The sequence below is a fragment of the Pituophis catenifer genome, unplaced genomic scaffold, assembly GCF_029215685.1.
Source record: "Pituophis catenifer annectens isolate HBS135680 unplaced genomic scaffold, rPitCat1.0.hap2 SCAF_2, whole genome shotgun sequence".
Classification (NCBI taxonomy): domain Eukaryota; kingdom Metazoa; phylum Chordata; class Lepidosauria; order Squamata; family Colubridae; genus Pituophis; species Pituophis catenifer.
The window spans coordinates 75,265,756-75,280,279 of NW_027256882.1; the positions used below are offsets into that span (position 1 = coordinate 75,265,756).

The 14,524-nt window shown below is 37.3% G+C and overlaps 1 protein-coding gene across 2 annotated transcripts in view; it reads right to left on the reverse strand.

The window, feature by feature from the left end:
• CACNA1D (calcium voltage-gated channel subunit alpha1 D) overlaps positions 1-14,524 on the reverse strand; it is a 225,277-nt gene that overhangs the window by 4,491 nt on the left and 206,262 nt on the right. Inside the window, exons 40-45 of one of the 2 annotated variants that reach the window (XM_070936969.1) lie at positions 12,481-12,594; positions 7,078-7,460; positions 6,301-6,327; positions 4,260-4,409; positions 2,737-2,900; positions 466-587 (exon numbers count right to left, since the gene is read on the reverse strand). In XM_070936969.1, the coding sequence (XP_070793070.1) occupies positions 466-587; positions 2,737-2,900; positions 4,260-4,409; positions 6,301-6,327; positions 7,078-7,460; positions 12,481-12,594 (960 nt within the window). The remainder of the gene's footprint in view (positions 1-465; positions 588-2,736; positions 2,901-4,259; positions 4,410-6,300; positions 6,328-7,077; positions 7,461-12,480; positions 12,595-14,524) is intronic. The other variant, XM_070936968.1, reaches the window with a different exon arrangement.

The window sequence follows — 14,524 nt, forward strand, 5'->3', positions numbered from 1 at the left end:
ATCAGTGATTATCATTTGCAATCATCCCGATCAACTTCCCATAAGCAAAGTCAATACAGAATCCAGAAGGGAAGGTTGTAAGTCATTCTGGTAAGTCCCTGTGGCCTTCTGCACTCATGCCTTGCCACAGCAGGCTTGTGTTTGTGCCATCCCTGGCCTTCTTGTGCTCATGTGAAGCTTGCTCTGAGTCTCGCAAGCCATTCCCTCCAATAGTATCCGCTTAGACCTTACCTGGAACTCCCACTGCTTCCCATTTAACAATCCATGCATCTTGCTGTCACAATGGCAATCAGGACTGCCAGGATTGCCAACGCAAAACAATGTGGTGATTTGACACTGGACTTTTCAACTACATTGCTTAGTGACACTGGTCCCAATTGTTATTATTACCTTAGGAGTAGCTGTATTTGCAAGTTTCAAAACAGTGTTACAAAGCTATGCAGCTAAAGTTAAGCTTTCACTTACCTGCTGTTGCATTAAATGCAGAGGTAAAGCAGTGCGTTGATGAAAGGTAGGGGAAGGTGGTAATTCATCATGACTGCTCTGCCTGCGGAGGCATTCAAAATTAAAGGAAGAGCGGCGATTGGCTGAAATATGAAAAGGTGGAACGGGTTGTTACTGCTTTCTAGAACTGTCATAGGAGCAGTTGGGTTAATCTGTTAAGGTGGAGTTCGAACTGAAGAAGCTTCTTGGATGAGAAGGGAAACTTTTTCAAGGGAAAAAAACAAGAAAGTCCAATTGCCTTTTGAAAAGCATCTTTGGGATAACCATGACCTCGATGATAAGACACCATGACCCACTGCTTTGCTGCACTGGTGACAAGATGATACTCCAAGAGGAGCAGTGGCTAAATTTGTTTCTTTAATACTTGTATGGGTGTGTGAGAGATTAATTATTGGTGACAATGGAGTTGTTCGCCTTCCAGAAGGCTCTTGCTTTGATGCTCACTCTGAGTTTCCTAGCACTAATTTGTGCTACTGAAATGTGGTCACCTTACTACTGTATTTCAGTATCTTAGTTTTGTTCTGGTGGGGGAGTGGCCATGGAAAGGTTAAGGGAAGGAAAGAGAGTGGTTTGGCTCTCAGAGACTTTTTAGAGCATTCTTATTTCCATCCTTAATTTTGTAGACAGGCAGGCAGGCAGGAGCAAGCAAGCAAGATCATGCCATCAGCCATTCAGCCACCAATTTCCAATCTGTAAAGTACTGAAGTATTGGGGAGCACAATGAGATTGTGCATTAAATTACTGCATCTATTAGAAGTAGAAGCTATACAGTATGAAAGCACAAGTAGTAGCTTTTTTTTCCTGGGCCTCTTATTTGCCTTCACAACCTATTTTATCAGGAAGTTTCAACTCTTTATTTGCCCTCACAGCTTAGGTTATCAGGAAGTTTCAACTTTTAACCTCACCTTGTAGAAGACAACGTCACTACTTTCAGATTTCTATCTAAGACAAATCAGGTCATCTTGCTAAAGAGTGTTAATTTCTAAGAAATGTTTGTGCCTTTACTGAATATCAAAAGCGATGCAGGACTGAGTGATGTAAGACTGAGTAAAGTATGGGTCAAGCTTCTATGAAAATCAAATTTCTAATCATTACAGTCTTGCGACATCTGTGTTTCATAAGGATCACTTACATGCTTCCCTCTCTCCCCTCCTTTTTCTTAATTTGTAAGGGAGAACTAAAAGTTTTCCTCAAACTTTGAAGAATGAGCTTTGTGCTCATGTGATCCCTAGAGTTTCTGGCCTAGAAACCAGGAGGTTGTGAATTCTAGACCCTGCTTATGCATGAAAGCCATCTGGGTGACTTTAGGCCAATCTCTCTGTCTCTGTCTTTGTCTCATCCCAACATTGTTATTGTTGCGTCTTAAGCATTATTTACATATAAATAGTGTATTGGTTATCAGCGTGTGAAGCAATGTGGTAGCATGCTGACTGGAGAATTCTGGGAATTGAAGTCCATGCATCTTAAAGTTGCTGAGGTTGGGAAAACCTGCTATAGAACATGCAGAAATGTGAATGTAGCACCTGCATGCAGCACCTTTTTAGCAGCTACAATTTTTTTTCCAGATAAGGCTTGGCTCCTTATAGATATTGCAGAGAAGTGTTAGTGTCACACCATGGCACAGTCTTATATCTTACAACGTTATTTTATTATTTATGAATATGTATTTTCCCCAAGTTAATATTAACTTCGATGTTTATTATGGGGTTTGTGCATTTTTAGTTATTAAATTCTCTCATTTTCAAAAGGCTTCTCTGTGGAGAAGCCGTGCTATTTCGTTAAACAAAATTAAATGTTAAATTGCAGCCATCTGAACTAATTAAAATATGCATCAACTCTAATTTTGGCAGTTGGAGAAAATTAAGGACACATTTCCAGAAGTGTGGGGGAACGGCAACTATTGTAAACAATCCAAATATAAAGGTAAATTAATCCATAATTTTTGATCATGTTGTTATTCTGTGAATGAGCTCATTCTGCTGTTATAGTTTTGTATGAAATCCAATAATGGTCCTCAGTTATAAAAAGGAGACATGAGAAGCTACAGGAAGCACACACACACACACACACACAAAAAAAAAACCCTCCTTGCTTCCTTTCCCCTTGGGTCACTGGGATGTCCCCTTTGTATGACTTAAATCAACTAAAGTTGAGAGCATAGGCAGAGAATACACAATGGGTCTAATAGTAAAGCAAACACATCCACGAAGCCAGCTTTTGTAGTGAACTCACACGTAGGTGTTGGAGGTAGCAGCCGTCTCCTAGGAGATCTTTTGGAATCATAATACACGGGTGAGTCATCTTCCTCAAAAAAACCATGTGGGTGATGATAACCCTTTGGCCGTTCAAAATCTAAATCATTACAGTGATATGTGCTATGGTAGTCGTGAGAATGCCTAAAGGTAAAGAAACAGATAATTGGTAGTGATCACCATAGAAAACTGAGGGCTCCCAAAATGTGTAACTTGGCCAAAATTATGAACTACTTTCCCCCGCAAACAAAAACAAAAACAAAACACTAAAGTAATTTTTAAGAAGGAAAACAGTAATAGTGATTGATATCTAGCATGCGTTCCAGTGGTGGGTTGCCCCCAGTTGGGACCCGTTCTATAGAACTGGTAGTAAAACCAGCGGGAGGCTCTGCCCACCGACCCCGATGTCATCAGGAAACAAGAAGCAGGCGGAGAAGCAAGCAAGTGCGTGCAGCCCCGTTGTGAACCGGTAGTAAAGGTACAGTAAGTAGAACCCACCCCTGATGCCTTCTCAGTCAGGTATCCAGAATTTCCCACCTGGGTCAGGAATGCACAAACTGAATCTAAATCTTGTATTCTAATATATCTGGACAGCATTACATTGATTTAAAGTAACTAACTCATTCTCCAGCAAATTTATTTTGGAGTTATGTTTATATTTCACAGTCAATTTTCTATTTTTAAATACAAATGACACATAATTTAGTGACACCTATCTCTGGGACATGGTGGTTCAGTGGCTAAGACGCTGAGCTTGTCAATTGAAAGGTCGGCAGCTCAGTGGTTTGAATCCCTAGTGCCGTGAAATGGGGTGAGTTCCCGTTACTTGTCCTAACTTCTGCCAACCTAGCAGTTCGAAAGCACATAAAAAATGCAAGTAGAAAAATAGGGACCACCTTTGGTGGGAAGGTAACAATGTTCCATGTGCCTTTGGCATTTAGTCATGCCGGCCACATGACGATGTCTTCGGACAGCGCTGGCTTTTTGGCTTTGAAACGGAGATGAGCACCATGCTCTAGAGTCAGGAACGACTAGCACATATGTGCGAGGGGAACCTTTACTTTTATCTCTGAGTAGATTTGTAAGTGAGAGGAGAAGAACTGAAGTTCCTCCAGGCCACCAGATGCTATTGGTTTCTTCATGCTGGAGGATAATGGAAACCATTGTTCCTTATATCCTCTTAGAAACAGCAGGTCTTTCAGGGTCCTCTTTTCCCCATCATGAAGAAAGGAAATGTTAGGATCTACTCCTGAATCTTGTCAGTCTTCTGCCTTTCTTTTCAAGGAAGAAGGTGAAGCATGGAACAGACAACCCTATTGAGGGAGTTCTCTCAGGAGTTCCAGCAGTGGTGAGGAGGAAACTGAGGGCAGGGGGTGGGGGAGGTGGGATCCACTCAAGGCATTCACAAACTGAATAAGCTATCTGAGATGTTATATCTCAGGATCTCATCTCTGATGTACAAGAGCTGCTACATTATTTCTTTTTAATGGAGCTTAAACTTACCAGTTTCCTGACAACATACTGTCTTCTTCATAATACTCATCACCACTAAAATATTCCTGATCATCTAGGTAGCAATCATCATTATAATAATCTCTAATTTCATGCTCTTCTCGGCAAATTGTAGGTAAATGTCTATCACCCGATTCTGATCTACAGTTAGAACAGAGATATTTTATTACTTTTTATATAAAAAACAGGTAAATCCTTCCCTCCCTATCTTTTCCCAAATCAAATTAGCAAGAGCTTTTTAAAATAAAAGGATTTAAAAGAACAAAAGTAAGACTGAAAAAAACCCCCAAAACATACATAGGTAAGTCCTTGACTTACAACCACAATTGGGATCAGGATTTCTACTGCCACAGTAAGCAAGGCAGTTGTTAAGTGAGTCATAGCCATTTTTATGACATTTTTGCAAAGTTATTAAACAAATCACTGCAGCTATTAACTGAGTCGTGTGTCATTAAGCGAATCCAGCTTCCTCCATTGACTTTGCTTGTTGGAAGCTGCCTGGGAAGGTTGCAAATGGTGATCACATGACCCTATGATGCTGCAACTGTTAATACATGCCAGTTACCAAGTGGCCAAATTTTGTCATGTGACTGTGGCAATGCTGTGACAGTTGTAAGCGCGAGGAATGATTGTGAGTCACTTTTTTTCAGGGCCATTGTTATTTCAAATGATCACAAAGTGAATGGTTGTAAATTGAGGCTACCGGTAGTAAAAGTCAACATGGCATATAATATAATCAAGTAAACTTTACTATACTTTCTATAGACTGAATGCCTTCCTAAAAGAAAGAATTCAACCACTGATAAGAAACGATAAGAAAGCTTGGCAGGACAAGAAGCAATGGATGGAAATTAGTCAAGGAGAGAAGCAACCTAGAACTAAGGAGAAATTTCCTGACAGTTAGAACAATTAATCAGTTTAACAACTTGCCTCTAGAAGTTGCGAATGCTCCAACAATGGAAGTTTTAAAGAAGAGATTGGATGACCATTTGAAATGGTTTAGGATTTCCTGCCTGAGCAGGAGGTTGACTAGAAAACTTCCAAGGTCCTTTCCAACTCTGTTATTCAGTAAAATCAATTTGCATACCTGGCCTCCTCAGGTTGAGGAATTCTACCACTGAGACACTCAGGCTATTGAGAAATTGTACTCTCCTTTTGCCTGTTTATTTATTTGGCCTCACTTCTATTTTTTTCTTTTTTCAAAACACAGTTGTGACTTGGAAGTGGATATTACCCTCTAGATTAATTGGTTTATAACTTCCCACGTATACCTCTCCAGTGATGGCAAGTAGAAGAAACATATACTGCAGTTTCATTCTATTTCCAATTTCAGTAAATTGGCTGCCTCTTATAGGGAGCTGGGAAAATTAAACAGTGCTGTCATAGGGATACTGATAGATACAACGGAAATATAAATCAGTGGTAGAAACATGAAGTTCTATTTTAACCTAGTTCTAAGAAAGGCCATAATGTTCTGCATAATTTCTAATAGCATCAACATGCAAAATGGTTTGGAATTCATAGGAAGTTCCTTGTATTGTGTCAAACCATTTGTCCAACTTGCCTAATCTGCTGAAAAGTGGTTTATATAATTTCGGACGTGAATTTTCCAGCCTTATTTGGAGATACTATTCTGTACCACTGTGACATTCCTTCCTAACTGAACACCTCATAAAAATGTAGGTTAAAGTCCAACTCTGGTATTTTGATAAGGTCAGTAGGTAGTCTTGCAATTCTAGTCCTAATATTGTGCATCAGGATACATCCACAACTACAGCTAAGCCAAAATGTATATTCAACTGTTCAGGACTGCACGGAGATTTCCATGCATACCGCTCAATGTTCATGCTCAGCATATGGGCCAAAGCTATGTTCATATCATATGCTATGTTGAAGGCCAATAGCTCTTAGTTTCATGCTTCAGCATCATCTGCAAAGATAATGACTGAAAAAGGCTTATATGATTTGTTTCAATAAGTTTTATTGAAGCATGAAGTGCTGTTTTCCATGATATGACCTTATATATACTTACCTAATGTAAGTTTCATAATAACGACCTCTACTAGAAAAAAAGAATATGGAGAAAGAAGTATAATGAATTTTAATGAAATGATGAGAAAGTAAATGTTATATTGTACTTATCAATGGATACATTTGTATTTACCAAAACTTTCCCACAGGATTTAATTCATAAATTACTATGATGAAAGAAAGAAGCAACAATTTGTCTTAAGTGATTTTTGGCTTATCCTCTTTAGACATCTTTCTACCCCAATGATGCAACGATCTAACTATTAATGTTGTTGAATTTATCTGATTGTATTAATCTGACCAATAAAGAGCTAGTTTGGTCTAGTGGTTGAGGCACCAGGCTAGAAACTGGAAGACCATGCGTTGTAATCCCTCTTTAAACTGAAAGCCATTGGGTGAATTTGGGCCAGTCACTCTATCTCAGGCCAACTCCCCTCATAGGGTTGTTGTTGAAAGGAAAATAGGAAGAAGGAGAACTATTAGGTATGTTTGCTGCCTTGTTTATAAAAATAATAAGGGCAGGAACTAAATAAAATAAATAAGTAAATCACACGGCCCAAAGAATGATAATAGTTGAAAAATGTAAGCCATACCTGGCTTGTAAGCTACAACTTAATCAAGCAATTCAACAGAGTTATGTTAAAATTAAACTAGACAATGAATAAATTAGATAATCAAATATAACAGTTCAAGGTGTTAAAAAAAGTAACACAAGGATTGGCATTTTCAACCAAATGTAACGTTTTAGTTTACACTATAAAAATATATTGGGATTTACCTCTTTTTGGATGATCGTCTACGTTGTTCACGGTGATCTTTTCTGGAGTATGAATGGCTCCCAGTTTCCAACATATGTTCATGACTTCCAGTGCTTGCATGTTTTCTGTTTACCATCTTGGACATGTTGGCATTATTAAGGTTAGCATTTGTGGAGTTTGGAACTTGCTTCCCTACTGAGTTGTGGTTGTGATGGCTATGATGATTATGGAATAAAGAGTTTCCTGTTGGTGGATGCACATTTTTCTCAGTCGTGTCCACCATACATGAAACCAGTGGCCTTTGCACATGCAGGGGGCGATGGGTAGTATTGATCTGTTGAAATGAATCCCTTGTATCAGTGCTAACATGATTGATATGGTTTCCAAACAGGGCACCATTTCTCTGAAATATAAAAAGTGATAATCAATTAATAACATAATATTAGTTTGTTTGTCTTCATGTGCATATCCTGTGTGGTTCGCTTGCCATCCTCAGGTCAGACAGTCACATTGCCATAATACCACAATACCCTTTTCTAAACAGTCTTCTATGTGATATAGAAGCTACCTATGATCACTGCAATTATATCACACTGCAATTGGAAATGTGCCAAGAACAGATTATTTTGTTAAACTATTCATACAGAGAAACTACATCATACAGACCCAGATTCACAGCTAAGCAAACTGTATTACCCAACTCTCCCCAAAAGTTTTATAAGCTATATTTTAAAGAGCATAGTGCTTGTTATGATTTGTTGTTACAATTATATGATAAAGTCATTCCACAACTACAGTGACATGACCAAAAATCTTGGGAATTCTGTGATTTTGTTCTCAGGCAGCGAACAGAAAGTTATCCTTAATGCCTTGGTAAGACCACACTTGCAATACTGCATCCAGTTTTGGTCGCCACAATGTAAAAAAGATGTTGAGACATCTGGAAAGTGTGCAAAGAAGAGCAACAAAGATGATTAGGGAACTGGAGGCTAAAACATATAAAGAAGGGTTGCTGGTTGCTGGTAAGTCTAGTTTAATGAAAAGGACTAGGGGTGATATGATAGCACTGTTCCAATAACTCAGGGGTTGCCACAAAGAAGAGGAAGTCAACCTATTCTCTAAAGCACCTGAAGGCAAGACAAGAAGCAACGGAAGGAAACTAATCAAGGAGAGAATCAACCTAGAACTAAGAAGAAATTTTCTGACAGTTAGAACAATTAATCAGTGGAAGGATTTGCCTGCAGAAGTTTTTCAACAGAGTTTCCTGCCTGGGCAGGGGGTTGGACTAGAAGACCTCCAAGGTACCTTCCAACTCTGTTATTCTGTTATATTCTGTTAAGTATCTGACTTCCTCGTTAAAATAAAGTTTATGAGTTTTTATAACTAACCAAGAAGATGCTAAAGTTAAAAGTGAGATAGGAGTGGTATTTCTTGGAACTCAATCTAAAGAAGACAGATAAAATGACAACTGGTGGGAGGAAATAGCCTTGAAGTCTTAGCCCTGATTGGTTCTAACAGTGATTGCTCTATTCTCAGTTAAATATTTTTTGTTCAGTTGTCAGAATAGCATTTCTGGATTACTTCAACTGGATGCCTCTGAAAATTCAAAGATAAATGTGGGAATTGTTTTATGCTGGGTTTAGCCCCAGCATTGTATCCAGATTCTCACTTTACCTGTACTTAGCATCCAAACATTTTCTGTATACAAAGCTTGTGATTTAATAAATCCTCAGTTTGATGGATCTTAGTTTTGCAGACTATAGATAACATTTTCATTCAGGCAGTACCCTGAAACAGTAGACTATTAGCCATCATTTGGGTAAGAAGTCCAAACAGCTTAGAGAATCTTTGATGAGAGTTTGGAAGAAGCACCGACTTAAATGGGATTATAAAATACCGTTATGGCTGGATCTTGGTCATACTTTGTGGAATACAAATATAATGTCACTCGGGGGGTTTTTATACAAAGAGGTTCTTTTTACAGATGCGGGCAGATGGCAGCTGAAGACATTACAGACACTGTTGGACGAAGGAATTAATTTAAATTGGTTACAATATAATCAATTACAATTGAGATGGAAAGAGGACCAAAAAACTGGTATTATGTTGCATGAGGAAGAATTGGTTAGACATATAAGAGAGAAAGGTCCAATGCATATTAAAAGGCTTTATAATGTTTTGCTAGAAAGGGATTCAGAAACTGAATTAGTTAAAGATTGTATGATTAAGTGGGCACAAAATTTTGAAGAACCAGTGATGTTGGAAACATGGGAAAATATTTGGGTTCAGAATGTTAAATTTACACAGTCCCAGAACCTGAGGGAAAATTTCTACAAAATGTTTTATAGATGGCATTTAGATCCCAAAAAGTTGTCATGTATGTACCCTAATGTTCAGCCAAAATGTTGGAGATGCGAATGTTTGGATGCTACGTATTATCATGTTTGGTGGACCTGTAGGAAAGTTAAGGCTTTTTGGATAAAAATTTGGTGGGTCATGCAGAATGTTTTGAAGAAAAAAATTCAATTTTCTCCACAACTGTTTTTATTGGGTATAGTTAAGGGTTTTACACGGGGTGAAATAAAATTAATATTGTATATGATAACTGCAGCAAGATTGTTGATAGGTAAATATTGGAAGAATGAAGCTTTGCCTACTATCGAGGAATGGACTTTGAAGATGGCTAGTTTTGCAGAGATGGCGAAGATTTCAGCGTATTTAAAGGATTGTTCACAAGAGACTTATGAATGGGAATGGAAAAGGTGGATAGAATATGTTCAGAACAAATACCAAACTAGAAAGTATCAAATAGCTTTTATTTGAAAATAATGTATTAGAAATATTAAAGAGGAAAAATTATATAGGGGGAGGGATGGGTTCAGGCTTATATATTAGTGTTATTAGTTATGAGTATGTAATAGGGAAGTCCGGGGGGGGGGCGGGTCAGGGAGGGTTAGGGAGGATGGGAAGTTTGGGGAGGGAGGTGGGGGGGTGAAAAAAGGGGTGAAAATGTAATTGTAAAACTTTTGCAATAAAAAAAAAAAAAAAAAAAAAAAGAAGTCCAAACAGCAACCATTACTTTTCCTTAAAAAATGGGCAAACTTTTATGCATGATTCATGTCTAAATTTGTGATGAGACAGAGAATTCAAGTAAGATTGAGAGGGATGCATGAAAAATATATTTTGCAAAGACATCCTGGGAACTTGCCAAGACTCAGGAAAATAGCATGACAAAGAGAAAATATAGACAAATATTTTTTGAGATGGCCACAATACCTTAACCTTCACCTCAAAAAGTGAAACAGCCCCTGCTTTCTCAATCTAAAGATGCTAAATTTTTAAAAAGTATGAAAAGGGAAAAACAAAACACAGGGCACCATTTCTTAACATTAAATATTAGAACCTTCAGCGACCAGCTGGAATAGAAAGAATTCAGAAAGATAAGCCAACTTTCAGCAGAAATGCTTCCCACAGTTGCAGTTTGATGGAAATTTTGCTGCCAGCTGACCCTCAAGACAAGAGTTGAACAAAGTTTATAGAAACCACAGAGTCAGTCTATAAGAGTCATGTCAACCAGAGGTACAGTCATAGTCCAGCATTTGCAGCTGACTAATAGTTCTAAGGGAGGACAATTTCCAACGCCAGAAAATCCACTGGCTACAATGACTATGGAGATTCTCAGTCATCCAGGCCATGACCTGGATGACTGAGAATCTCCATAGACATTTAGCTATGCAGTTTGGGATGAACACCCTTTGAATGGTGTGAGAGTACAAATGGATTTCCAGAAAAATTGTAGACTACAGGAACCATTTAGATCCAAGCACTACTCAGGTGACCTGAGGACACAAATAAACCTCCAAGTGGCCTCAATGACTCTCTAAAAGGATGCAAATGACCAGCTGTCTGCAAGGAATATAAATCCTTCCATTCCCCACTATCCAATCAGAGCTGAAGAAGCTTCTTGGATGCGAAGTGAAACATCTTCAAATTAAAACACGAAAGTCCAGTTGCCTCTTGAAAAAAGTATCTTTGGGACACTGATTACAACAGTTGAAACACTATTGGTTCTGGAAGTTGTTCTTCCCTAGGAATGGAGTAGGGTTATTTGGATGGTCTGCATCTAGCCACAACTTCTTTCTTGCTATTCTCATACTCAGACACCCTAAGCAAACATTTCATTTTAGGAATAGGTAAGTAGAAGTTGACAGTAGAAATTCTCATAGGAAAATGTTGTCATAGGGGAAGAAGGGGCTTTTGAGCTGACATCAGAAGTAGAGTCTTTAAAAAAGAGGGAAAGAATTGAAAAAAAGGATTTTGATGGAGAGAGATGTAATGGCTGACACCTAAGATGTAACTATTTAGTGATTGTTGTGGAAAATTTGGGTTGTAATATTTGCTGTAATATTGGCTTGTGCACCTATATTGCATCTGGTAGTGTTATAGTGCTGAAGTCTTGTTGGGTCAAGGACAAATTTGGAAAAGGAGAAGATTATTGAAGAGAGTTGTTGGGTGAGCTCCAGAGGAAGATTCTCTGAAGACTCAAAAAGGATAATGTGCTGTAAGACTTTTTCTACCCAATACAGGGTAGAGGTTTAGGGGTTGAACCCCCTTTAGGGGTTGAAGAGAGATGGAAGTGGTCAGCAGCTAGAGCTGAGGGAAGAAGAATTAATACAGCCAATGTTCAATCTGTCAGTTCAACATTATAGCTTGAAAACATATAGAGCAAATTTAGGCTATAATTCTGAATACAGAAAAAGGTAGCATTTTTAAAAAATCTCAAGATGCTGCAGGCAGGAGGAGGAAGAACAGAAATGGCCTTTCTCATAACTTGATGAGAAATGTGGTGAAATTAAAAGTAGTTTGCTTACTTTGATGTGTTTTTTGAATAAATGGTAAAACATCCAAAATAATTTGATGTGCCTTTCCTCAAATACCAAGAACTCACGGAAGCCTTGTGACAGTCATTGGCTTATAAACACCATCATCTCTGCATGATGCTCAGTTGTCCATGTGGAAGATGCCATAAGCATGATAAGGGATCTATTTAGCTGGCAGTGCTTTGAACAAAACAGAACAGAGCATATGCCCCACCTTCTGACACATGTGCAAAGGGAACACTAGTAGCTTGCCTTCACTAACTAGTACTGTAATTTCAATGAGCTTTAGTAGTGTGGGGATTACTGCTTCCATATCTATTTCCTTTGTGACATTATTTTCTACTATTGACCATGTTTGGTAATTAAAGGAATTCTTTTGTCAAAATATAGAAGACTGACTCAAACTTGAGCCTATAATGAAATAGCTTGGAAATGAATGGAATTCACTGATTACTTTGTGGGGGGAAATTCTTGCATCTGCTTAGTAAAGGGGGGGGGAAGTCTATTTTATAAACTGAAGACATCTATCATACAGCCATTTACTTTATATACTTCTTCCTCCTCATGATGATTTTGTTCTGGTTCATCCTCTTGCAAATCACAGGAAATAGCTCGCCGAATTTCAGGTCCAATATCATGAAGTGTTCTAAGCCCAGCCTAAATATGTAAAATATAATCAAAGTATATTAGAAATGACAAAACATTTTTTTTTTAGATTACTCATTTAAAAGATTTATGCCAAGAGTGTCTTGTAAACAAATGGGGCTGACATGGAACTTAATTGTTTCCATTCCATTCCAGTGCAGGAATATGCAAACATTTTCAAATACATATTTCTATTTTTCTGGATTAAAACTCCTACTTCTAGATTTGTATGCATACCAGAAAAGAGGCAAATCAGAAAATTTTCTAATAAAAAGAGGAGCCTTTTTTTTAGATCTAGATCATATTTTTACTTTTTAAAAAAATAATGCTTCTATAAGTTAGAAAATATGGTCATTTAACATTCTGGCTTTATTTCTTCCTCTTTGGGGACAGGAGAGTTTAATAATCAAAATGGTTGCATTAGCTCTGCACGCTTATTACTATTGCCATTTTTACAAAAAGAAAGATAGTACGCCTGCAAAGATAATGCTGGTAAAACATGTCCTGTCTCCAATTTCTAGTGGCATACTCTTATGTTGGGTGATTGCATATGGCCCACCCCTGACTCTCTGTTTTTAGTACAGTATAACTAGCCTAGCATGGGATCAGTCATGGGCATTGCATCATGCTAGTAAAATCTAACAATGCAAGCTTACAAACCAGTATTACGTTAAACTTTAAAAAAAATTGGAAGGCTTCTCAATTTCAGCTAAGAAATAGCATTTCCCACATTAATTTGGAATCCTAAACTGAGAATTTGAGAAAACTATATTGAAGAAGGCAATAGCAAATCATTTCTGTACTGCTACCAGAAAAATTTAATGGATGCAGTCACCATATGTAAATTTCAACTTAAGGGAATCCTCACTCTTTTTTTAAACCCACAAATGTATCATACTATGCCTATTCCAGTATATGTTCTATCAGGCATTCCAAAACAAAATGTGAGAATGACAGGGATGCATGTTCTCCTCCATTCTCCTCCCACTAGCCACATATGTTGTGGGTTAGCAGGTACTATCTACAAGACAAGTATAACCCTGTTTGATTCTGCTTGATTGCACTATTTCATAGGGTTATCAGAATCTAGGTTTCTAACTAGTTGAAACATCAAAAATATGCTCAGTAAACACATTTACAGTCCTCATGGAATTCTTTTCTTATAACAGCTTGTACATACATGTTCATACCTAGTCATCCTGCAAAATAAATTGCTTTAGAACTCATGTGATTGCTTAAAAGATAGATTTCACCCAATTGCTGAATTTTAGAGGAATTATAAAATATTTCTATAACAAGTTTATCAATAACAGTAAGAAGCAATGATCATAAATGTTTTTTGCATAATAAAATATGATCAAATAATCATACAGCATCAGACCATGCTCTTTATTACAGAAGAAGTCTATAGTTTCATACTTATATATTTATTACCATTTGTTTTATATATATATCTATTAAAAGAAAGCTTTAAATTTATCTCGGCACAGAGAGAACCTTCCTTTTTGGACTTTTGAGTTATAGTAAAAAATAATGGTTGGTTGGTTACAAAGGCACCACAACATGAATATCACAACTTTTAATGCCTATAATGGAAAGTAAATGAGGTTCTTTCAACTACTCAACAGAATAAAAATATGGATATCTATTTTTAATCTTTCTTCAGTAAATTCACAAAGATGTATGTAAATGATTGAGCATATATATCTCCCACAAACCCATATTCAAGGGCATATTTTAAAATTAAAATATTTACAGTCTTGTGTTACTTCATCAATTATTCTTCCTGATTCTTTGATAGATATACTACCAACATCAGTCTATTTTTAGGAGCAAATATGAAAAAAAAAAACCATTCAAAACCTAGCTTTCAAGGATTCAAAGGAAAAAAGAAAGCTTCAAAAGCCATTTTCAAATAATTGACAAGAAATCTTAAGAACAT